The following is a 25,073-nucleotide window of genomic DNA, read 5'->3' as shown; positions in this document are numbered from 1 at the left end:
ACTAGGGTATGCAAATTTGTGTGTTCTAGCTTCTAAAAGATTGCGCAGCCCATGAACTTACCCAACCGAGTGATGGATACCAACTGTGTACTAACCACCATTCTAGAAACAATCACTAGTTTGCAATTGGAGGGAGAGGCCTCTTGAGCGGAGAGTCGGGAATTATAAAACGAGTTGGGGTCTGTATGCAGGAAAGTGCAGGTCTTTACTGGGAGGGGAAGCCAGATAGTGGTAGAGTAGGTGGGGGTGTAAATCTGAAATCCTGGACGGTATCACCACCTCTAGTTGCTACAGAAGCCTCTTCCACTTACTGTTCTACACCCTCTCCCTCCGGGGTGGAGCTCAGGAAACATGGTTTCACTCTCCCCCAAAAGTCCTTGATGCTCATAGTTTTATTCAGGTGGTTCATCCCCCACAGATTCCACTGGCCTCTCTCAAACGTTTTTTGGAGATCCCAAGAAATTGAGCATTTCTATCAATCAGTGCAAACTTCATTTCTTATGCAAACCAGCCACTTTCCCGGATGGCTAAACCAAGACAGCATTTGTGTTGTCCTATCTGGGAGGGAACCCTGCTAGCTGGTCTATTCCATTAATTTAATGTGACGATCCTCTACTATACAATTTCTCGGTGTTCTGAGGAGAATTAGAAAGTTATTTGATCAGCTTCTCCCCCAGATCAGGAGTTAATTACCCTATGTCAAGGCTCCTAAGATTTTCTAGCAAACATCACAATATTTAATAGGTTAGTTGTGGAAACAGACTGACCTGTAGAAAAAGGATCTCTCTATTTTATCAGGGGTTGTACAGTGAGTTAAAGGATTTATCGGCCCAGGTTGCAAATTTACTAGCCTCCTGTAAAGATTTGATAGACCTAACCATTCAGCTAGATCATAGGTTACTACAGCGAGTAGCAATAAGAACCGGGGAGAACCAAAACTAATAGTAGTCTACCCTAAAGCTATAAGTGAGGAAGAGTCTAAACAGACCAACTGAGTAGAACCAATGCAAGTGAGTGGAATACGAGGACCCTTGTCCCTACAAGAAAAGGAGAAAGCTGAAGTTTTGTATGTGTTGTGGCAAAAGCGGAAATGTTATTGAAGATTTCAAAGTGAGAAACAAACAGACTGAAAATAAGGGTCCAGGTAAAATGCAAGCAGTCATCCAAAAAACATCTGATGAAGACATGGATTTGGAAAACAGGTTTGCGGGAGAAGACTGAGGTCCCTTGTTCATGAAAAGGAGAAAATGAGATCTCATTTGTATTGGCCAATACTCTACAAAGCTCCATAGCCCACATAAACGTGTATGTCAACTTGTGGTCACCTAATGGGCGAAAAGATACAGTTACAGCCTTGTTTGATTCAGGAGCTACAGGTAATTTTATAGATTAAACTTTTATTCAAGAACTTCACGTTCCTTGCATCAAAAAGAAAGCCCAGGAGTCTGTAATTGCAGTGTATGGCATCACTTTAAACTCGGGTCCTATGCAACATCATACTTTCACTTTAATGATGCACTTTGAAGCAGATCATTTTGAACATTGACAATTTGATTTGATTGACTTGCCACAGTTCTGACTGATACCTGGAATGCTGTGACTTACACTACATGACCCCACTGTTCATTGGGTGGCCTGTTCAGTAACTTTGGACTCCCAATTTTGTTGGAAGAATTATACAAAGGAACATAGTATTGTCAAAAGAAGCTTCAGAAAATCCAGGCAGATTCATTACGTATGGTAGCATGGAATCTCAGGTTTGCTGTGCAACAGCTCTACTAAACGTCTCTCAGGAGTACCAAGCAGTATTTGACAAGCAGAAGGCAAGTCAACTTCCCCCTCATCACAATTTCAACTGCAGAATAGACTTAGTTCCAGGGGGAGCTAATCCTTGCAGTCATATTCATGCTCTGACCAAACATGAAACTCAAAACTTGCAAGCATATTTGGACGGAAACCAAGCCCCAGGATTTATTGGGCCTTCACATTCTCCGGCTTTGACACCCCTTTTATTTGTCCCTCAAAAAGAAGGGGAGCTATGATCTTGTATTGATTACAGAGCTATCAACTGAGGGACAGTTAAAACAGGTATTCTTTACCTCTTATACCAGTTCTATTAGAACAACTAAACGGGGCCAATGTGTTTACCAAGCTGGATGTCAGAGGGGTGTATCACCTTGTTCGAGTTCAGCAAGGTCACAATTGGAAAACCGCATTTAGGACCAAGTTTGGCATGTTTGAATATTAGGTCATGCACTTCGGTCTTTGCAACACACCGGCAGCATTCCAGTATTTTATGGATGACGTCCTTGGAAGATATCTGGATGAATTTTGTGTTGTCTACATAGATTATATTTTGATCTACTTGGAAAAAATGCAAGAACATGTAACCCATGTCCAGGCTGTTCTGGAAAGACTGCAACAACACAGCCTTTTCACAAAACTAGAAAAATGCCTGTTCCATTTTTGCTGAGATTGAGTTTTTGGGTTACATTATAGGATTTAGACCTATTTTATTAATTTCAAAAAGGACTCAATACATAATTGCGCACCTACATCCACTGGCCGGTAGTGGCTTAAATATTGGGCGTTGTAGATATAGAACATTAGAGAGTCAAATAGAAAATGTAAACAAAAAGGAAAGATTCAGAGGAAACAGAACAGAGTGAAGGGGAGGGTAGGCGTAGTCGCGCATCAACTATAAAATCTAGGGGGTAGTGTGTTGGTCATTAGGCACAGCTGCTGATGTTAAACGCAAAACTCGTAGGTATTGAGAGCAAGACAGCTCACAAAATTCAACAGACAGGTATGTAAGGCAGGATTGCCACGTCTTGTCCAAGAGGGGAAGGAGCTGCATCGCCACCGCCGTTAGCTTCTCCATCCCTATTATATCCCACAACTTATGTAGCCAGTCTAGATGTGTCGGTGTAGCTTCTGAGCCCCATTTGGTGAGGAGGAGGTGTTTGGCTGCTCCTAGTGCGAGGGTAAAAGCTCTAACTCTGAGAGACCGTAGGGGTGAGTAAGAGGATTTGGAAAGCCCAGCAGCACATAGCTTGGAAACCTAGGAATGTCAGTCATATATATATATATATATATATATAGTGTTTATCACGTCCAAAACCTCATCCCAGAAAGGACTGCAACTTGGGGCATTGCCATAGAAGGTGGGTAAATGTGCCCTGTTTGCCACAGCGCCACCAGCAGCGATCATCCCCTGCCGGTGCCCAAGTGACCAGTCTGGCTGGTGTGAAGTACCAATAGTGTGCAAGGTTTAGGAGCATTTCTGTACTGGTGGTGTTAAGGGCGGATGCCCGGGCGCGGTGCGGTATGTCATTCCACTCCTTCGGTGAAGAGTCTCCCAATTACCCTTCCCATGTGATGCGTGCAGGTGATTTTAGGGAGGTCTGTGGTGTTTTCAGGAAAGTGTAGAGTTCAGATAGTATTTTATTGTTGGTGTACCCCGTGAGGAGCCATTTTTCAAAGGGTGTCTATACTCTGCTGGTATGTGGTCTGATCAAAGGTTGTGTCACCCAGTGGGTTACTTACTAATACAGCCAGTGTGTGGCCTCAGAGAGACTGTAAGAGTCCTGTAAGGTGGGGAAATCCATAAGCCCTTCTGTGTTAAATAAGTCCCTCACCCGTTTGCAGCTGGCTTCCTACCATGCCATAAATGCCACACCCGAGGCAGCTGGGGGAAAATCTGGATTGCCTATCAGAGAAGTCTGAGGAGATAGTGGTGTGGAGAGCCCATGTCTCAACTGGACTCGGTCCCAAACCCCATCAGTGGCTCGGATCACCAGCAACACATCAACACTAGGCAGTCTGCGGGTCTTTGGGAGCCACAGTATTTTCCAAATGTGCATGCCCGCAATTGGCTGGTCCATGAAACACCAGTGCTTCTCTGTCTGGGCGTGGGACAACTCAACCATGTAGCGCAATTGCGCTGCTTGAGGAAGTAGCAGCAAAGATTCGGGATCCCCAGTCCTCCCGCCTTTAATGGCAGGTATATACGAGCTCTGACCATTCTAGCTTGTTTGCCTGCCCAGATCAAATCCCACATGAGGGATTGTATCTGTACCAAAATTGTCAAGGGGGGGGGGGAGAGAGGGAGAGTCTGCATGACATAAAGAAGTTTAGGTAGTAAAGTCATTTTAATGGCTGCTATGCGCCCAAGCCAAGACAGGTTGTGGGTTTTTCATTTAATGAGAATTGCCTGTGTGTTGGTCAGGAGGAGTCCATAATTCTGGGTCACCGTAGCCATGAGTGTTGAGTCAATCTGGATCCCCAGATGAGGGATCCCGTTCTCTGCCCACTGGAAGGGCATAACGGTCGCCAGCCGGGCTGTTCATTTCCGGGATGGTTACCTCGAGAGCCAAGGACTTCTGTAGGTTGGTCTTAAACCCGGAGGCAGCACTGAACTTAGCCAGTTTAGGCATCATGGTTGTTAAACTGTGTTCAGGATCTGTGAGGGTCAAAAGGACATAATCTGCATATAGCATAATCTTATACTCTCTCCCGGCCATTTGTATACCTGTTATGCTGGGATTCATCCGTATGAGCTCTGCAAGGGGTTCCATATAGAGCGTGAAAGCAGGGAAGACAAGGGGCAATTGTGCTGCGTTCCGCACGTGATTGGAAACAGGGCAGATTTCACATCATTCACCTGCACACATGCCCGAGGGGTGTGGTAGATCGATTGGACCCAACTACAGAACCGAGGACCAATATCCACTCTGTGTAGGACACACTGCAAGAAAGGCCAAGGCACGCGATCAAAGGCCTTTTTTAGCATCAACTGAGAGCAATAGGGCCGGTATCTGTTGTGCCACACCTTGTCCAGCAGATGGCACAACTGCTTTGTATTGTCATTGCACCCCCGCTCCGGCACAAAACCAGATTGGTCTGGGTATAACAGGCCCCGAACGTAGATGGCCAGCCTGTGTGCTAGAACACTGGTAAGACTTTTTACATCAATATTCAAGAGGGAGCTCGGGCGATAGGAAGAACAGCATTTGGGTTCCTTGCCAGCTTTGGGATCACTGTGATTGTGGCCAAACACAGAATCAGGTAGTGTGCCCATCTCACTGAAAGAATTACACAAGCATCGCAAAAGTGGGGCAATCTGTGGGGAAAAAGCCTTATAAAATTCAGCACTATAACCATCTGGGACTGTTGCCTTATTAGGTTGTAACTTCTGAATGGCCGCTAAAACCTCCCGAGTGGTGATGTCCACATCTAAAGTGTGAAATGTGGTCGCACCGTGGCAAGGTGGGACACCTGGGATAGGTACACCTGTGCGTCAGACTCCAGTAGGGGCTATCCTGTGTACAGGGATTCATAGAACGCTCGAAAGGCATCTGCTGTATCCGCATCCTGTCGAAGGAACGCACCGTCTGCTCCCTGTATTTCAGGAATTCTCCGCTCTGTAACCTGCCATCTCAGGCGGTGCGCAAGCATACGTCCTGCATTACTGCCACCTACATAGTAATTTTGGAATATTCTGCTCTGCCCATGTCTATCTTCCGCAACTGTGTCCGGGCAGCTGTCAACTGGCGGCGGGCCACCATCGAGCCTGACTTAAAGTGGGCAGCCTCAAGATCCCTAACCTGTACTTCAAACTGGCAATGTGTAGTCTGCCGCTCCCTATAACAGACCATGGCTATTGCAATGAAATGGGCTCTAACCACAAACGTAAGCGTCTCCCACAGCGTGGCAAGGGCGGTTACAGGTGTATCATTAATTTCCAAAAAGGCAGTTAATGCTGCCAAGGTGTCTGATCCTATGTGGTCATAGGTGAGGAGTTTCGTGTTGAGGTGCTAGGGTGGTGTGGCAGATGGCCACCCCCAGAGTTCGAGGAGTAGGATTATATGTGAGTGGTCAGATAATGCTGCAGCATCAATATCGACTGAGACAGTGTGACAAGTAACTACAGTTGAGGTAAGAAAATAGTTGATATGGGAATATGTTTGGTGTGCGGCTGAGAAAAAGGTGTACTCTGAGGACCTGGGGTGCATGTATGCAAATAGAATAGCGACCCCTGCTTTTTTGGACCCCCAGAGGAAAAATACTGGTGGTCAAACCATCGGGTGCGCAGCCTCTGCCAATCGCCCTGGAGTGGATGGATTTCTTGTAACATACAGATGTTGCATTTGGTGTCTGAGAGGAGTGCTAAGCGCTTAGATGGGGCATTAAGGCCTCGAACATTGAGGCTAAGGATAGTCAGTGCCATACATGTACCTGAGGAAAGATGTGGTAGTGTACCACCCACAGAAGGCTGCACCTGGCCTCCAAGAAGGTGTTTAGGGAAACAGCCATACAAGAGTGATAGGAGATGAGAGCACAAAAGGAAAGGATAAGAAAGAACAAAAGAGAGAAACAAGAACTCAAAGGTATCCCCTGCCTGGGGTCAAACAACAAGTATTTGCTAGGGTACATGTCGCCAGCAAGTTCGCCAACATAGCACTGTCAGTAGAAAGGAGCTCCGCTGGTATCCTCAGAAGTCTGCGGCACAGGCATTGCACAGGATAAAGAACTGTGGCCATCGCTGTCCGCAGAGCCAGGTAGGAGGCAAAGGGTATCATTAATGGTTCAAGGCAACTAAGGTTGTTCAGTGATCACCGGCTGCATGATCAGGGTCGCCCTCCCTGTGGAGCTGTTGAAGCAACTTATTGCGGGCCTCCCGGCTGTTGGCCTCAGATGGTTTGCTCAAGACCTTTGTCTTCCATAACTTGGAACGTCGCAAGGTGGAAACTGTAGATATAGGGTCCTGCAATGTGGACACCGCCCCTGAGGCAGACAGCAGGTCCGGCATGTCAAGAAGTGCTTGAGCGTCCTCCAGAGAGAGTATCACCCGAACCTCCTCCTGCCACACAAATTGGACACGAAAGGGGTGGCCCCATTTATACTTAATATTCTAATCTCGTAGTAGGTCCGTGAGCATCATTGGAGAAAGATCCTGGTAGAGCCACAGCCAGTGGCCCTCAAAGTGGATACTGAATAGCTCCCGGGCAGCTGACATGATAACTTCCATTTGTCGGTATGAATGAAGACAGGTAAGTATGTCCTGGGGTTGCCCCGGTGTGGGAGCCGGTCACCCAGCACGGTGTGTGCGGTCTAAAATTATCACCTGTTCCTGCAAGGAAGGGGCAATGTGTTTGAAGAGGCGGATAACAAAGTCCTCAAGACCACCCAAGATTGCCTGCGATGGGACACCCCTAATTCATACGTTGGAGCGACAGGACCGGTTCTCAAGGTCTTCAAGGCGATAACGGAGGTCTAGGTACTGATCACATAGGGCCAACAATTCCTGGTGATGACCCTCCAGTTCCTCCTTACGAGGGTCTCGGAGCTCCTCCGACACCACTCTCATACCCACTGCCTCCGCGTCTTGGCATATTTCCTTAATTTCAGTGGCAATATCATGTTTGAGACAAGCAAAGCTCTCCCGCAGTGTCCCAAATAGGCATTCCAGAAATGTCTTAGCGATGTGTAGTGCTAGAGGCACTCTTAAGGTTTGAAACCACGTGATGACCTTTGACTACCATCATTTTAATTGACTGTTGGTGTTTTACTTTACCCTAGCATGAATGTATGTCCTGCATATGCCTTTTTGCCCTGAAGATTTCTTCAGTGTAATCTTGCAGTCTTAAAGAGGGAGCAGTCACAGAGTAGAACAGCCTTGCCAGGAACAGAACGTGTGGGATGTGCATTTGAAAGCATGAGAGAGAGAGGGGTGGAATGTACTTTTTGGCCCCGAAGAGCAGTGTTCTGAGCTGTGGTGCTCAAATGTACATTGTGTTGTACATTGAGAGATGAAGTATATGATACTATAGGCAGTAGTGCACAAATGTGCATTGTGTTGTATATTGAGAAGTATTATGAAGTTCTTACTATTGGCTTTGACATGCCCTCATGTCATCTTGAGTCCTGACTCTGTCTTGCTAGAGCTCTCTGCGTGCACAGGCAGGCCCCCAGATTGCTCAAGTTGTTTGGGTTAATCACGTTCAAGGTTGATTTGTTTTTGGCGTAGAGATTGTTGAATGTAACGCCGGAGACTTTCGTAAGCTTCATTAATATGAAGGCTGGAACATGTGAGAATGTAGAGGGAACATGGGAACTCATTTTGCCCTGGAATGCTTGCATGGAAGGTGGCCAGTTCCAGTAAGTTTCCTTGGTGCAGAAGGAAGGCCTCTCGAACCTTCTAGTGTGTTTTGAGACTATAAAGCTGAGGGTTGTTGACTTGTAGACCGGGATTGTTTGAGCCTGAACGGTGGACGCATCGTCAGTGCAGGCATCTGGTTGCTGAGTCTCCTGACTTTGACTGTGAGTCCCCCAGTCTGGAGTGGGTGAGGATGAAGATTGCACCAGGTGAAGTGTTTGATTTTTGATTGTTGCCATTGTGATGTGTGGCTGTTTGTGTGCATATTCAGTTTCCAGTGGCTATGATCACCTAAGGTGTTCTCATTGTGATGTGTGGGTGCCTGTGTGCACATTCAAGTTCCTCAAAAGTTGCATTTGCCAAGTGTGTTAATATTGCTTGAATATATATATCTCTGTATACATTTTAATGTTGTTCATTTGACATCTGGGAAAGCCTTTCTGTTAGAGAGCATTGCATAAATAAAACCCCAAGCTTTATTCTGAGAAACAGTTTTTGATGTGCTTCATTTTATAAAGTGAAATCCCTCTCCAGGGGGTATGGTGTTGTGTCTATTGCTTTGTCTTGTTTGAGCCACCGTGTGGTATTCCCTATTGTCTGGGAGAGTGAAGCAAGACAGTGATGGGAGAGTCGTCCTGGTCTACGTTACCTTCTCCATCGTCTTCAGAAAGCGGGTCCGACGCTGTAGGTCCAAGCGTTCCCTCTCCCTTCCTAGCGGTGGATTTGGCAAAGATGTCCTTAACTAAGGGTTCTTTTTTTCCTGTGCGGAGGGAAGACATGGTTACGTGCTAAGGAGGCCACAGAGCACTCCGCTACTCACACCATTAATGCGACAAATAACCAGGTCCGATCGAGCACTAGGCGCAGTGGGCCCTCCGCCCCTGGGAGGTCAGAAACGACAAGCGCACCCCTCGCTAGACCAGAAGCTTCAACAGTAGCAAGCGGGTGTAAATGGCCCCCGGTTCACACCACAGGCGCAGGATATCTCCTGTCACAGGCACCCAAAGGGAATCCACAGGGCTCACCGGGGAGCACCACGTAGGGCCCCTTCGTCTCTGAGGGCAGTAGGAGCACCGGTAGTTCCACATTCCCCCCGTGCCTCAGGTGGTGGCATCTGCAAGAAGAGGACCACAGCCAACAGGAGTGAAGACAAAAAAGGGGGGGTAGCCATGGTCGGTGAGACGGGTCGACCCACCTCTTGTGGGCTGCAGGTCACTGGCACGACCCTCATCTCGTGGCTCCCCGATGCAGGGTCGGAATGGGCCCTGTAGATAATGTGTGTTCCACCTAGGACACCGGTCCCAGCGTGTCACCTCTGTCCTAATGCAGGCCTCCAAACCATTGTCCGCCGCTGTTGAGGGCACCACACCACACGTGTGAAATTGCTAGGGGGAGCAAGGGCTTGGGGCACTCTCCGCATCTTCTGCAATTTGAGTCACCCTTCTTCGGGGGTGGAGTAGGCCAATCTGAGTGTGGGCCCGAGGAGGACAGTCCCCGCACCAGTGCCGATAAAAAGAAATCTGCGTGAGGTGGATCACCCCACAACAACCGTCACACCGCTCCGAGCGACCAGGAAGGCCCCACGGGTGGCCGGCAGGCTGCGAGAACAATGCCGAAAGCCTCGCTCTACTGGCTCAAGCCACATGTGGAAATCGCAGATAATCTCGGTTAGCATGAGCTGAAGTCATCTTGTTTGTGGCGTCCATTTTATTAGCCATGTGATTCTTCCGTCTACACTGTTGCTTGCTTTTCTATTCTGCTTGAGTCATCAACTGTAGTTAACTCCGTCAGTACTGAGCCAGAGCACTGTGTAAGCTCAGAAAGGCCTGCAGCTGCTAGAATGCATCTGTTGTAGAATGTAACTGTCAGGCTAGCTCAACTGATGTAAGCAGTTCTGTCTTTCTTCCCACTTTGCTGACTAAGTAATATTTGTCTGACCATGTTAGTCGATAGCTATTCCTGTGTATGCTTCTGCCTTCTATTTGAGTCTCCATGCTTACTCTGCAACAAAGTCTGCATAAAAGGCCCATGGCCTCTGTATTCTATGGACTACCTCCTACAGTTCCCAAGGGTGCTGTATTGATGTAGTCCCACTCATGAGTAATTAATAAACTTGTTATTTTGTATTCCAGCTTCAGTGCCAATTTCTCCTTTGTTGGTCTAAGGACCCGTGGACAAGATAAGGGTGGCCCCGCCACCGGTGAGCTCCTAAAAAGGCTCATTTTCACACACAAACACGCTCCGCTTCCCCCCCCCCCCTCCGCCAGACAGGGATCCGCTCACTCACCGCTACTGGTACGAGGGGGCACACCCTGCGAGCCAGTTGAGTCAAGGCTCGGCGCAACATGCCCTGCGGCTCCACCGACGACTCCTTGGATTCCGACATCCGCAGTGACCCGAGACTCGGTCCCACACCTCCGGGGGGCAGCACAGGTGTGTCACGGCTGTACCTGGTCTAGGACGGCCATCGGTGCTTGCTTCCGCAGAACCTGCTCCACTAGGCCTAGAAATACGGCAGAGCTCCGAGGTGTCCGACTTAGTCGGTCGCCATCTTGGACATGCCCTCTTGGGTTACATTATAAACCAAGCGGGGATCAAGAGGGATGCCAGAAAAGTGTCAGTAATCAGCAATGTAAATCTCCAGCCACTGTCAAAACCTTACAGTTTTTTGGCGTTTAGCTCATTTTAACAGGTGTTTTATCAAGGAATTTTCAGGAAAAGTTCACCTCATCACTTGCCTCTCGAGAAAAGGTATACCTTTTGTGTGGACGCAAGAAGCTGAAAAGACTTTTCATTTATTAATGCAACAGTTCACTCAAGGTCCTGTTTTGAGATATCTGGATGTAAACTTATCATTGGTATTAGAAGATGCTTCTCATTTAGCAGTGGGAGGAGTTCTTTCCCAAAGACCTTTCGATACTGGGCAAGTACATCCAGTGGCGTACCATTCTCAGACGTTCACACCCTGCGAAGTGAACTACAGCATCACTGGCAAAGAGCTTCTAGCCATTAAACTTGTGTCTGAAGAATGGCTCCACTAATTACTGGGAGCCCGGCATACAATAGAAATTTGCCGTTCCTGAAAACCGCCAGTACTGATTTCACGACAATTGCGTTGGTCTTGTTTTCAGATTTTGATTTCATAATAAAATATCGACCAGGTCCACAGAACGGGAAAGCTGATATTCTTTCAAGATCTCAAGCACCAATTGAGGAAATCAGCAAACCAGTGCAGGAACCCCCCTTTAATTTTGTCAGGAGCAACCCAATTTGATTACTTTTTAACAACCCTTAAAGAACAGACATTGGAAATAGATGCTGTATCATAGGTACTAGAAGACCCAGAGAACAGGTGACAGAGGGGTGTTCTCTTATATCACCATGGAGCCCTATACATCTCTAGTAATGTAACAACAAGTGGTAAGTTGGGTACATGACTCAGCCTTGAGGGGGGGGGCATATAGGGATACATAAGACAATTACAGCATTTCAGCGTCACTTCTGGTGGCCCAGCTTACGACAGGACACAAAACGCTATGTGAATACTTGTGCAGTTTGTGCCCCAGGAAAGGGAGATCATAAACGACCAGTAGGACTACTGCAACCTATTCCAATACCACCAAGCCCTTGGCACACCGGGTCAATTGACTTTGCGGTAGAAATGCCTACTAGTAAGGAAAACACAGTTATTCTTGTGGTCACAGAAAATGTATCGAAAATGGGACATTTTAATGCTCCAGCCAAACAGACAACAGCTGCAGTACCAGCACAGGTATTCTTACAACACATTGTGAAACTACATGGTATTCCCAAGGTACTAATAACTTACTGAGGGTCCCAGTTTACATCATGCATCTGGCAGAAGCTTTGCAAATCTAGGCACATTGAAGCTAGATTGTCTACAAGTTATCGCCCCCATACCAATAGGAAAAACGAGCACTTAAACCAAACATTGGAACAGTACCATACATGTCTAGCTTTTCAGCAAGGGGAGGACTGGAGCACCCTTTTGTGGATGGCAGAATTCACTTACAATAATTCGGAAAAAACCACTTTAGGGTATTCTCCCTTTTATTGTATGAATGAATTTCATCCAAATACACTATATTTTGAGAGTAGTCTCCTACCACTCAACATTCTTATATACAAGAACATCATGAACACATTAGCTGTGTCCTTCAGGCAGCTAAACGGCAGCTGGAAAAGGCTCAAAGTGTGAGTAAATATTAAGCTTATAAGAAACGCTCAACTGAGCCACCTTATTAAGTTGGAGATCAGGTATGGTTAGCCACAAGAAACCTGGCCCTAAAAGGAAATCGCAAGCTAAAACCAAAATACATTGGCCCCTACAGTATCACAAAGGTCATTAATCCAGCGACTATGCAACTGGCATTGCTACCCACTTTACATATACATCCAGTGTTTAACGTGTCTCTACTGCACCCCTATCATTCAATCACACAACTACTGAAACCCCCACAGCCAGTCGAGATTGAGGGGGAGTTGGAATATGAAGTGAAACAGATTCTAGATTCTGAAAGGATACGAGGACAGGTGTACTACTTGATTAATTGGAAGGGGTTTGGACCAGAAGAAAGGTCTTGGGAGCCAGCTAACAACCTCCGAACTCCTACACTCTTGCATACATTTGACAACCAGCATCCTTTGAAACCAGGTCAACCACCAAGACGGCGGTCTTTAGGTTTAAGTGGGGTAACTGTTGAGGGCTCTCACAAACATACACATCTCACCTTCCCGTGAAGACCAAGACCCAGTTTGTGCCCCCCAATAAGAACTCCTGGATAGGCCGTGTGCATCAATGGCGTGATTCAGAGTATGTAAGTGGATTGTTTAAAAAGTGACAGGTACAAGAATGGGCTGTAAATACTGTAGAATGAATAAGGAAAATTGAAACATGCAGGCAATACCATGTGTTGTAGAGCGCTACTTTCTAGTAGGAATCGGTTGCCCACAAATTCTAGCAGCAAGATACCTGCAAGCTAAATCCATGAAATCTCGGCTGCCATTTTGGAAACCGGGAGGTTATATGAACGGCTCCCTGCAACCGGGTAATTGCTAGGCAATCTGTGCCTAATAAGAAGACGGTCCTCTGTGTCTCAGCTCCTAGCTCTCGCCCGGTGACCTTCAACATGGTGAGGCTACATTTACCTGACATGTCTTCGCCGAGGGAGCTTCTGTGTTCCGCCCTTCTGGTGTTCTTGTCCGTTGCATTCAGACGATCTAAAGATAAAGAAAGAAGGATTAAAGCTAAGTGCTACTTACCTGAAAGCATGCACACAAACATTGTTTCAGTGATTGTGATGGAAGAATAGTGATCTGTGCTAGTGAGTGAACGAACCCATCCCTCAATAGCATACTAACTACGAATGATCATGAAGCATTAAGCTTGAGAGAACTGCAGAGCATAGTGGTTTATAAAGAACTCATGCAAGAGCCTAGGTGATCCGAGCATTGCTTCAACCTGTAGAGCAACGATGGAGCAAGACTATTAACGAATTGAAGACTAGAGGAGATCTTCCTGTCCTCATCCTCTTCTAAAAATACTGCAAATTAAGCTAAACAGCCTCTTAGCACGTGTGAGTGAGCCTGACTGAGTACAGGTGAATCCTTGTGGCTGGAGAGGCATAAGAATTGCTTGCTAATCTCTTCTCTCAACACAGACATTATATGGTAATCTTCCCGAGCTCTACTCCACAAAACGAGCCGCTTCCTAGAGACAAATCCAGGTGGCCAAAAAGGAAAGAAATCCAGACTGCAGATTACCAGTAGGCTGTCTTTAGATATTTTAGCCACACCCCCATTCCCCTGGGTGCACTTCCTGGCAAGCAGTATCTCTGTTCCCTTTGGAGAACACTAAAGGGGGTGGATGGACTGTCTTCAACCATCGTTCAACCTACGGATCACCAGGCTAGTTCAAGTTCATGTGTTCGGGCTTCTAACATTTGCTTCGGGTATCCCTATAAGACAATTATTACCTCCAGTGCCTCAGGGTATGACAAACTCGCAAGCATCACAACACATTCTTACTCACAGTCGCATTTACTCACTCACTCACACTCTCTAACACTCCCTTACAGTATTTCTTATTCATTCTCACTCTCTCTCATTGGCATGTACTCTTAATCTCATTAATACTTACTGACACTCAAGCCCAGGGTTACTTAGACTTGGCAACTGGTTTACGTTACTTTTGGGATGCAACCCCAATGCAAGGTATTAGGGAGGGAGTTACAATCCAACGCAAATCGTGATTTGCATTGAATAGTATCCCAAAGTAACAAAGTTGTGCTATGTACTTATTTGGTGTGTCATGAGTGGTGCATGAGGATTTCCATGCAATCAGATATGGTTTTGATGCAAATCCCTATCCACAAACATTGGTAGACTGGAATGTGTGCAAAAAATCTTATGCCTCCTCTAGGAAGGCGTAATGAGGAGAAATGTATTCAATTCTCCTCATTTTTCAACTTTGCATGTGAGCTGCATTCTACAGCACACTAACAAATGCGAAAATCCTAAAAGCATAGTTTTCTGGAAGCAGCCCCTTCCAGTACAAAACCTATGCTTCAGAGAATGTATATGCCCTTGCACTATGGACAAGAATGTGTGTGTTGGTGCATGGTTGCTAAAAGAAGCGGCAGCACATGAGAAGAGAAACAATTACCATAACTTAGTAGATATGGTGCATTTATTCTCTCTCCGTTAGGCGCAAGGCAGTGCAGCAACTTTGATGCAGTGATGCCCTACATCAAAGAATAGTAGATCTGGGCCTCAATTTCACACAATCTCATTCAATCTCACTCACTACTTGTCACTGAATCTCACTCACTTCACTCACACACATACAGACACTTGCTCACATGCACACATTCTCTCTCTCACTTAAACACACTCTCAAATGCAAGAGCGCACACAACATATATTTAAAACCATTTTTACTTACCTTAACTGCCACCAAAAGTCCCATTCCAGATAAATGTGCTTCATTTTTTATTACACTAATAGTGAATATTTGAATGTTATTAATTATGAATATAATGTAAAATGGCAGGAAAATAAGGAATGCAGAGCCGCCTCTGTGTTCTTGGCACTGATTTTGCCACCTCTAAGGCTAAGGGGTCACATAGGCAGGGCCATGGGTCGCAAGGGGCATGCCAGGGGTCGCAGCTAGAACCCATGGCAACCTCTAAATGACATCCATGCCTACAACTAGTTTGCACACGGCCGAACCAAATAATGACACATCATTTCACTAATTCCCCAGTACTGCAAGACTCTGGCCCAGGCCTCTCCCAGAGATCTCACTTGGACTTTCACATCCCTGCAGAGACAAGAACCCCACAAATGAGAACCTCACATAACTGACTGGCTTTACCCAGTTTTTAAAGAGAAAGAAAATTCTAAACCATCTCCACTCTCTCCGACACAACATTGACCTCATTCAAGACACCAACTTTTTTGACTCTGAGGCTCAGAAACTTAGATGAGACTGGATAAGGAAAGAATGCTATGCCAATAAAAACAATCCAGAAAAGTTAGGGGTTCCTACCTACACCTTACCACAAGGGGGGCTTTGAAATCCTGATAAAACGTGGCCTGCCTATTAAACTTCATAGAATCCGTCACGAACCGCATGGCAACTTTGTCTTTGTCATTAAAGTTACTATACAGAAGCAAACATTTATAGATTCAACCTATGCACCACTGCACAATAAGCTGGAGACTTTAGGCAAGCTATCCAGAATACTGCTAAATCAGGGCAGATCAAAGTGCTCCTTGGAGGGTACTGGAACTTGGTTCTGGACCTCTTCTTACACAAATCTGATAACCCACTGACATGTAACCACATTAATAGAGGCCTGATACAAGGCTTGATAGAAGAGCTGATGATCCCTGGAAATTAATGCTTCCGTAAAGGCAATATTGTGCGTACTCGTCCTGTGCACATGGCACATACACCTTTATAGGCTACTTTTTAACCTTTGCTCCTGTTTGAAGCACAGTGACGGACACGGCCATATAGCCAAATAGTGCCTGGGGCATAAAGCAATACAGATCTGACATGATCTTAACAACGTGAACCCTCCTATGGGGCAGTGGAGACTCAATATGTCCCGGTTTAGATCCCCAAACAACAAAAAACGCCAGAAAGTGTTTCTCCACATATACCTAGAGGAGAATAAGAACACAATACCTTTCACCCAGACTACTGGGGCAGTGGGGAAGACCTACATGCGAGGTGGGACAATGCAGGATTCAGCTCACTATAAATGGGAAGCACTGCATGCACAATGAAATCTGGAATACACTGTGAGTGATTTAACTACCAGTGAAAAGCACTCTGCCATCTGCTTAAGGAAAAGTGCAATATCATTATTCTATACATTGCTAAAGCAAAAAAAAGTGTTATCCTGCCTCAAGTAATGACACTATGAAAATGGAGAGAACACATGCCGATTTCTGACCCTACAGAGGAGACAAGAGGCCCAGCAAGCTTTTCCAGCCATTCAAAATGCCCAACATGCCATATCCACACACCCCACAGAAATTCTTAATACATTCAGCAACTTCTAAAAGCTCTATATTCTTCAAAATGCCAGAATTTTGAATCAAAGGCAGACAAATTTATGTCAACCTTCTGGATACCAAAACTGACACTCAACCAAGCGCAAGGCTTGGACAATGACATCACAGAAGACAATTACAGCAAAGTGATAGATGATCTTCCCTACAATAAAGACCTCAGGGTTGACAGATACCCTTCAGAATTCCATAACATTAACAAAGAATCCGTAGTACCCTTGTTCTTGAAAATGTTTAGATACATCCACTGAAGGAATAAAATAAAGCCCAAATATCTCTCATCCTTAAACCCGGTAAGGTCTTGCTAGGCTGCACCAGCTACAGGCCAATTTTCCTACTTAATGAAGACAATAAGATTCTGAATAAAGTGCTGGCCAAGAGACTGAGGCTCGAGCTACTATCCCCAGCTCAGAAGGATCAGACGTGCTTTGTCCCACATCACTCCTCTTTATCCCACCTGAGATCGCTTGTTTGTGTGTTTTGGTAAGTAGGGAAAAATGGTGATGAAAAAGTGACAGTCTTCTTGGATGCAGAGAAAGCCTTTGTCAGAGTGGAGTGGGAGTACCTGTTTTTGGTAATGTAAAGGATAGACCTATGAGAAAATACTTGTGAAAAGTGAATTGGCTGCACGCCACCCAACAGCAGTTGTAACCCATAACAGTTATATGTCCCTGAAATTCAAAGTCAAGAAAGACATCAGGCATGGGTTCCCCCTTTCTCCATTGCACACCAATTTAGAGCTAGAACACCTGGCAACTGCCATCTGTCATACCAAGGACACCGAGAGGTTAATGACACCTGCAGGAGAGTACAAAGATTTATTTTATGCAGATGATATGCTGGTAAACATATCCAAACAGACAACGTTCGTTAAACCCTCATAGAAGTAAATTTGCACTTTTCAACATCCTCAAGATATAAAATTAACTGACAGAAAGGAGAGGCCCTCCGGCTAACTAGACACAGTACTATCACAGTCATTGGAGATCACCTATTTTGATGGAAAGCATCTGATTTGAAATACCTAAGGATGAACCTGATAACAGGACTGGATCATATAACGGACTGCAAAATAAGCCCTCTACAATCCGCGATTAAATCTGACCTGGCCACGGGGGCGTAGCCACCGGCACCCAAGATGGCTTCTAAGGAGTAGAGCTCCGAACACCAACCCTCTAAGTTCCCCCACATCCACTCAAATATCAGTTTTTGCCCAATAAATAAGTCTGTCCTGAGCTTCCAGATGATCACAGGAGCTCCGGTCAAAAAACAAAGAAGTTCCGACGGCCCCATGCGGAGATATCGCTGCAGGCATCGGGACGTGCTGAGAGACGGAGGAAGTCCCGGCAACGGCGACGCGGAGCGTCATCTTGCGCCGCCTCGATTTCTGGAAGGAGGACCTGCGAGCTCCGGAGCGCGTCCTTTCTGAGTAGCCCTACATACCTTCATCGTAGGTTTATGCCGCCGCTCCTTTCGCACAGTCATTGTGGGATCTCTGCGACGGCCCCGGGGGAGTACCTGCAGCCAGCCGGTAAGCCTACGCAGCCGGGCGATCTCCGGCTCACACTGTGAGCCGTGGAGGGCCTCACACACTGCTGTCGTGACTCAGCACTTCCTTGCGATGGGAGGGTGGTGTCTCCCTCTCCCCCCCCAGCCTTCCTTGCATACCGCCGGATATTTGGGGCCCCCAACCCATTTCCACCCCCGGAGACCCGAGTTGGGGACACTGTTTGTCTCCCCTCCCCCACAGTCAGCATTACGCACCAGGATTGCCCTACTGAGGCTGTAGAACCCGCGAACAGGTCAAGAGGAAATATCAGAGTAAGGGCCCCCTTCAGCAACAACTGGGGTGCCAACACTGCTGGTTTTGACGGTGCAGCTTGGGAGACTAAAGATTGTCTCAAACATTAAAGTTTTTGCCTGCGTCCTAGCACAGCTAAACAGAGACCGGCGGCACAGGGTGCTGGCACAATCTGGGGTGCAGTAGGAGGCTCCAACAACAAGAGTTTGCCCTTATTTCTGCGGTCAGATGTGGTGATCGCCCTCCGGGGCAGTTGAGTGGGGTGCTGGTCATTAACACTTTCTCTTGTCTTTTGGATGTCCTCGACCCCCTACTTGCAGCCTCTATACCCAAAGTGTAATTGGAGCGATTTTCAGGTGACGACTATGCCAACATGGCCTCCGCGAAAGGGTCCAGACAGACCCACCTGCTAAAACTGGCAACGTTTGCTCACTCCGAGACTGATGCCACTGAAGAGAAAGTCGCAGCGCATGAAGCTAAGGAACAGATGGAGGACGGGGCTCCAGCTCTAGTGGATGTGATGGAAGCCATACAGGGGGTCTGCTCGGCGTTGGAACACAAAATTGACACGGTGACGGCTGAGGTCACCCTCATGCACACCGACCTACGCAACCTGGGGGAAAGGGTCAAAGCGACAGAACATTCAGTGTCAACGCTCCAAAAATCCACAAAATCACTAGAAACAACTGGCAAACGGCTCCAGGCGCACACTTCAGACCTCGAAGCAAAACTTGAAGACTACGACGGGCGCGCACGCAGAAACAATGTGCGCATTTTGGGGGTTCCCGAGAGAGCAGAGGGGCAAACTACAGACCTCTTTGTAGAGGACTTGATTCAGAAACATCTACAGCCCCAGCCCCAGACCCTGTCACAATATTTTTCAGTCGAACGTGCTCATAGATTGCCTGAAGGTCCCCCCAAACCAGGCACCCCCCCACGTCCCATCTTGGCGAGAATATTCAATTTTCGTGACAGAGACATTCTTCAAACAGCGCGTGCTGCCCCCAATCAAGTTCGAAAACTCGACAATTACGTTTTTCCCAGACTTCACATTGAAAGCACAAAAGATGCACAGATCCTTTCTGGAAGTGAAGCGGGAACTCCGCGACAAGAACTTGAAACATGCAATGTTTTTTTCACCAAGCTGGGGGTCCTAGCGGAAGGGAGGCTGTGGTTTTTTCAGAACCCAGAGGAAACCTGGGACTGCCTAGAGGGTTGGAGAGCCCCCGGTGCCCAAAAACATAACTCTCCTAGCCGTTTGCAAAGACAAAATAGTAGCCATGAAATATCCGATCGTGAAGAAGGCGTTAAGCCAGCTATAACAACTGCGGTGCACGTCTGGCCGGCCAACCCTCCATGGACTTGCGAAGCGGCATCGTATGCAGGAGGGGAGCTGAGAGCAGACCGGCCACAACGAGGACTGGGTGAATATATTATGTGAAAGGCTGGACTTATTTTGGCTATGCTAAGTATGTGCAATGTGTGGGGACAGGTCAACAGCGACTAGGTCACGCAGCCTAACTTCACATGCTGTGGTGACTGGCGGGACTATCTACAGATGCTATATATAATATCAAACAGAAATGGACTAAAGTTTGCAACATGTTATATTGCGGGCATGTATAGTTGGAAATATGGGCTCTCTAGCTAGGGAAGTTCCGGCTGTGTAGCGTTCCCCTTCACACAGTATACTAGTTCAGGGTAAACAGGCACTCTGCAAAATTGGTGGGGGGGCAGTTCTACGTCCACGTTGCAGGGAGGCAGGGTGGGGTAGGGATCCGGGGTGTTCCAAGGTGTATAGTTGTAGATTGATTTTTTTTGTTGGTGCTGTCTTGCATGCGGTGCTTCTTCTAGTGTATCGAGGACGGACAGTAATGCAGGGGATAGATTACAAAGGTTCATGCTCAGAGTGTTTCCAATGTTGTCGCTGGGTGGGGGTGGTACTGTCTACCCTCGATTTGGCTTTCCTAAGGCCCTCTGTGGTGGATGGCCTTCTATACAGTGTTTAAATGGGCGACAATCATGAAGAGGCTCTATCGCTGGGCCGCTTTAAACTACTCTCTTGGAATGTAAACGGCTTAGGGGATCGAGTTAAACGTGGGATAGTCCTACACTTTCTGAAAAGTCAGGCCCCGGATGTGGTACTGTTACAAGAAACTCATATACCAAGGATCCTCTTACTGTGCCCTCAATAGATGGGGGCATAAACTGGTGGCCCACTCGGGCTACAAGAGAGGGTACAGAGGGGTGGGTATTCTTATGCGTAACTCCTTCCCCTTGCAGGTCCATACGGTCACGCATGATCCACTTGGAAGGTTTGTCACGGTATCGGGCCAATGGGAGGGTAGGTCTCTTAATGTAACATCCTTATATGTGCCACCCAGACTTCCCTCCAAGACATTGACCGACCTTGGCTCACATATATTAAACCTACCTGGGGGTGACCTACTGTTGGGCGGTGATTGTAATGCGGCTCTTAATGGAGACCTAGACCAGCGTCCGCCCAGACGGGGGGAAACATCCGGTAAGCTACTAACAGATTTCCTTGGGGCCTTGGGCCTGATAATGTCTGGAGAGTATGCAACCCCTCGGCCAGATGATACACTTTCCTCTCCGGGGTCCATGGTAGCATGTCCAGCATAGATTATATCTTCTGCAAAACCACCCAGCTCCCCAAGTTTGGAGAGATCTCCTTTCTTCCCAGGGGCATCTTGATCATTCCCCACTGGTGGTGTACTATGGCGGCGACCCCCCTCCCCCCACACGCCATGAAATGGTCCTTAATCCTTGGTACCTAAAGGTGCCAGCTATTAGAGATAAACTTATGGAGACCACCAACAATTATTTCACCGAGAATGACGGTTCGGTGGATTCAGATGTAGTACAGTGGGAAGCTTAAAAAAACAGTGGTTCGCGGTGACAGCAATAGCAGGATATAGGAAGGGAAAGCGGAAGCAGTTAGAGGAGATAGAACGTGAGATTGCCCTTCCTTAACGTGGTCTCGTTGCATCGGACACTCCAGATAACACACACAAACTGCTCATGAAACAAACCGGATATAGAAATATCGCTGAAGATGCAGCTGGGGCCCAATATCGGGCCACTCAGCACCGTGTTTATGATATTGGCGATAAGGCTAGCAAACTGTTAGCCTGGTTAGACACACGGGAAATAGCCAACAGATGGGTGGCCGAGATTGTATGCCAAGATGATACGAAACTGCAGGACAGATCTGGGATTGCGCGGGCATTCACGGTCCACTTTGAGCAGGTCTATATCTCAACTCAGGCCTCCACCCGTACAGATGCAAAAGGATTACTGGCTACCCTGGAACTACCCGTTCTAGAGCCCCAAGACGTTAAGGACCTGGACTCCGACTTGACGAATGAGGAGGTGTACAAGGAGATTGGCTCCTTGCAGTCCAGAAAAGCCATGGGCCCTAGCAGCCTTTCGATTGAACTTTACAAATCGAATGCCTCTATGATTGCCCCATATCTCATACGGATGTACAAGGAGAGTGTGCACAGGGGTGTTTTGCCTGAAACGCAGAGACTGGCCAACATTGTTGTTATACAAAAAAAGGGTAAACCCCCGGATCAATGTAGCTCGTACAGGCCTATTTCCCTCCTAGACCCAGAAGTCAAAATACTAGCCAAAATCCTGGCACGACGTCTCTCCCCCTTTCTCCATAAACTGATCCGTCTGGACCAATCCCGCTTCATGCCAACTAGAAATACTGCTCTGAACCTTCGACGCCTTTATGGGGTCCTGGGTAGACCAGCCACAATCCAGGAAGAGACGGTGATTATGTCTTTGGGCGCCAAGATGACATTCAACATGATCGAATGGCCCTTCTTATTTGCCCCTCTCGAAGGATACGGATTCGGGGATAGGTTCTTATCCTGGGTGCGACTTCTTTACTCGAAGCCCTTGGCCCAAATCAAAGTTAATGGGGAGCGATCAACAACATTTGCATTACAGAAGGGAACGAGGTAGGGGTGCCCCCTGTCCCCCTTGCTTTTTGCCTTGGCTCTAGAGCTCCTGGCAATATGGATCAGGGGAACCCCCTCATTAGAGCCCTTAATTGGTCTTTTGACTGGATGGACAAAAAATCCCTCTTTACCGATGATATTCTGCTTTATTTGGCCAGGCCACGTGTCTCCATTCACCGTGTCCTACATATATTTGCCCTATTCCAGAAATACTCAGGCTATACCATTTACTGGGATAAATCCCTGGTTTCCATTCTGAGGCGGGAACGCCCGATCCTCCCTACAGGCTGCGAGGCTAAGATAGTTGCAGATGGTTTTGTGTACTTGGGTATTTACGTTACTGTTAATCCAACAGTATTCTACGATCACAACCTTGCTCCTCCTCTGTGCTGTTTCCATGCTGACGTGCAACATTGGAAGATGCTGCCCCTCACTTTTATTGGACAGGGCTGCCCTTTACAAGATGATGGCACTTCCCGATTCCTCTATGCCCTACAAAACACACCCTATTTGGTCCCAACGCAATACTTTAATGCCATTGAATCAGAGGTACGCACCTTACTTTTGAATAATGGTACCCCTCGAATAGCTTTAGCCAAACTTACAAAAAGCTGGTACAACGGTGGTATCAACCTGCCTGCAATTAAAAACTATCATTGGGCCTCACAACTAATAGTTCTTAATCATTGGGTGCACCGACCAAGGACAGATCCTGCCTACAGAATGGATAGACACAATATGCTCCTCGGCAACTATCCCAGGGCAATCTATGGCGGGAGGAAACATGTACCAAAATACACTCCTACTTCCACCACAATTGCTCTTTGGCACACTGCAACCGCCACCTTGGGGTGGAAGGCTAAAATCACACAAGTCACCCCATTGCTCGACACAAACCAGTTGGGAATGCTATCGGCACAACCAGGATTTGATAAATGGGACTTGATAGGTCTCACGAGGGTGGGCGACTTATAGGCGGGAGGCAAGGCGATCCTGTTCAGTGATCTCCAACGGGATTATCAATTACATAGCAGATACCTTCAAGCCCGCAGTTCACTACTTAGTGCCATACCCAAAGATACAGACCTACCGGTCTCCTCGCCCCTAGAGGACAGATTGCTAGATGATTACCTCCGAGAAAAAGCCATTTCGCTGACATACCGTAAACTATTAAATAACACACCGGACACACTGGGGAAGATTCATGCAAAATGATTGGAGGATGTTGATGACGTTAGCGAGGATGACTGGCAGGAGGCTCTGGCTTCCCCCGTGAGGTGGTGATTGGTTCCCGTTTTAAATGTATCCAACTCAAATTACTACACAGAGCTTACTACACCAGCTCAGTGCTTGTCAAAATGGGTGTTCTAGGCTCCTCAGCCTGTCCCAGAGGATATGGTCAACCTGGCACCTATATACACCAGTGGTGGGATTGCCCGATTCTTCAGGCATACTGGGGAAAGGTCACATCAGCGCTGTCATTAATTTGTCACAAAGCTTTAGAAGTTTCACCCCACTTATGTCTTCTTAACATCTGGGAGGCCACCGACTTTGGAGAACTGAGAGACTGTAGGTTTCCCTGGGTTGCATGGTTGCGAAACGTAACATAGCTAGGACGTGGAAGGGGGTAGCTAAGCCACGGTTCAGGGACTGGGAATCTGATATGGATTGGTGCATGCAAGCGGAGAGGGTCATATATGAAGGCAGAGGATGCTCACAAAAATGGACTAGAATCTGTGGTCAATGGAATGTAAGCAGAGGGTTGATCTGTACACCTTTCAGTGACGCTTCCCCACTTTCAGCAGACGTGGAAGCTGAGTAATGTTTTGAATACGATGTAATGTATGTGACACGTGACTGCATTGCTGATCCTGTGATATGTCAATTACTGTATTTTTGCAATGAGATGGATGAAAATGATGGAGACTGCATTGCACTGCACTTTATTATTCTTTGTTTGTATTGCTGTTATACCTGTTTATGCAATTAAAAGATATAAAAAAAATAAAAGAAAATCTGACCTGGTCAACTCGTCCTCACTCAAATTGTCACTGTGGGACAAAGTCGAAGTAATAAAAATCAATGTGATGCCTTGTCTACACGGTGTCTTTTTTATGCTACCTACACACATCCCAAAAACGCTCATAGCCGAGTCATCCAAACTACTGAAAACCATTGTTTTGGAAGTCGACAGTGGCCTAAGTCTCCTTAACGTAGAGTCCTACTGGCTTGCGTTTCACAAATAAAGTACATTATCCACACATGACTCCTCAGAAACTTCTATGCGGTTGAATGTGAGAAAGTCCTACTGGGTAAGGCGGGAGCATCAAAACATTTTGGGCCTGATTCAGAGTTTGAAGGATAGGGTACTCTGTTGCAAGTGTGATGGAGCATCCTGTTTGTCAAACTCTCAATCCACCCATGCAATTGTGAGTCGGGCAGGCTACCAGGTTTACGCTAACAGTAAAATGTACTCAGTCTGCATAAGACTTACTCCGACAACCCAAGGGAGTATGAG

General features: G+C 46.9%; 1 protein-coding gene across 4 annotated transcripts in view; it reads right to left on the bottom strand.

Annotated features, from left to right (window-relative positions):
* The window catches only part of LOC146785218 (uncharacterized), a 1,495,909-nt gene that overhangs the window by 976,868 nt on the left and 493,968 nt on the right, over positions 1 to 25,073 (bottom strand). For all 4 annotated transcript variants that reach the window (XM_085634134.1, XM_085634135.1, XM_085634133.1 and 1 more), the window contains exon 7: positions 13,328 to 13,399. In XM_085634134.1, coding sequence (XP_085490260.1) covers positions 13,328 to 13,399 — 72 coding nt within the window. The remainder of the gene's footprint in view (positions 1 to 13,327; positions 13,400 to 25,073) is intronic.

The sequence above is a fragment of the Triturus cristatus genome, chromosome 11, assembly GCF_964204655.1.
Source record: "Triturus cristatus chromosome 11, aTriCri1.1, whole genome shotgun sequence".
In the NCBI taxonomy this organism is placed as follows: domain Eukaryota; kingdom Metazoa; phylum Chordata; class Amphibia; order Caudata; family Salamandridae; genus Triturus; species Triturus cristatus.
This window is presented reverse-complemented; position numbering and strand designations above follow the sequence as displayed.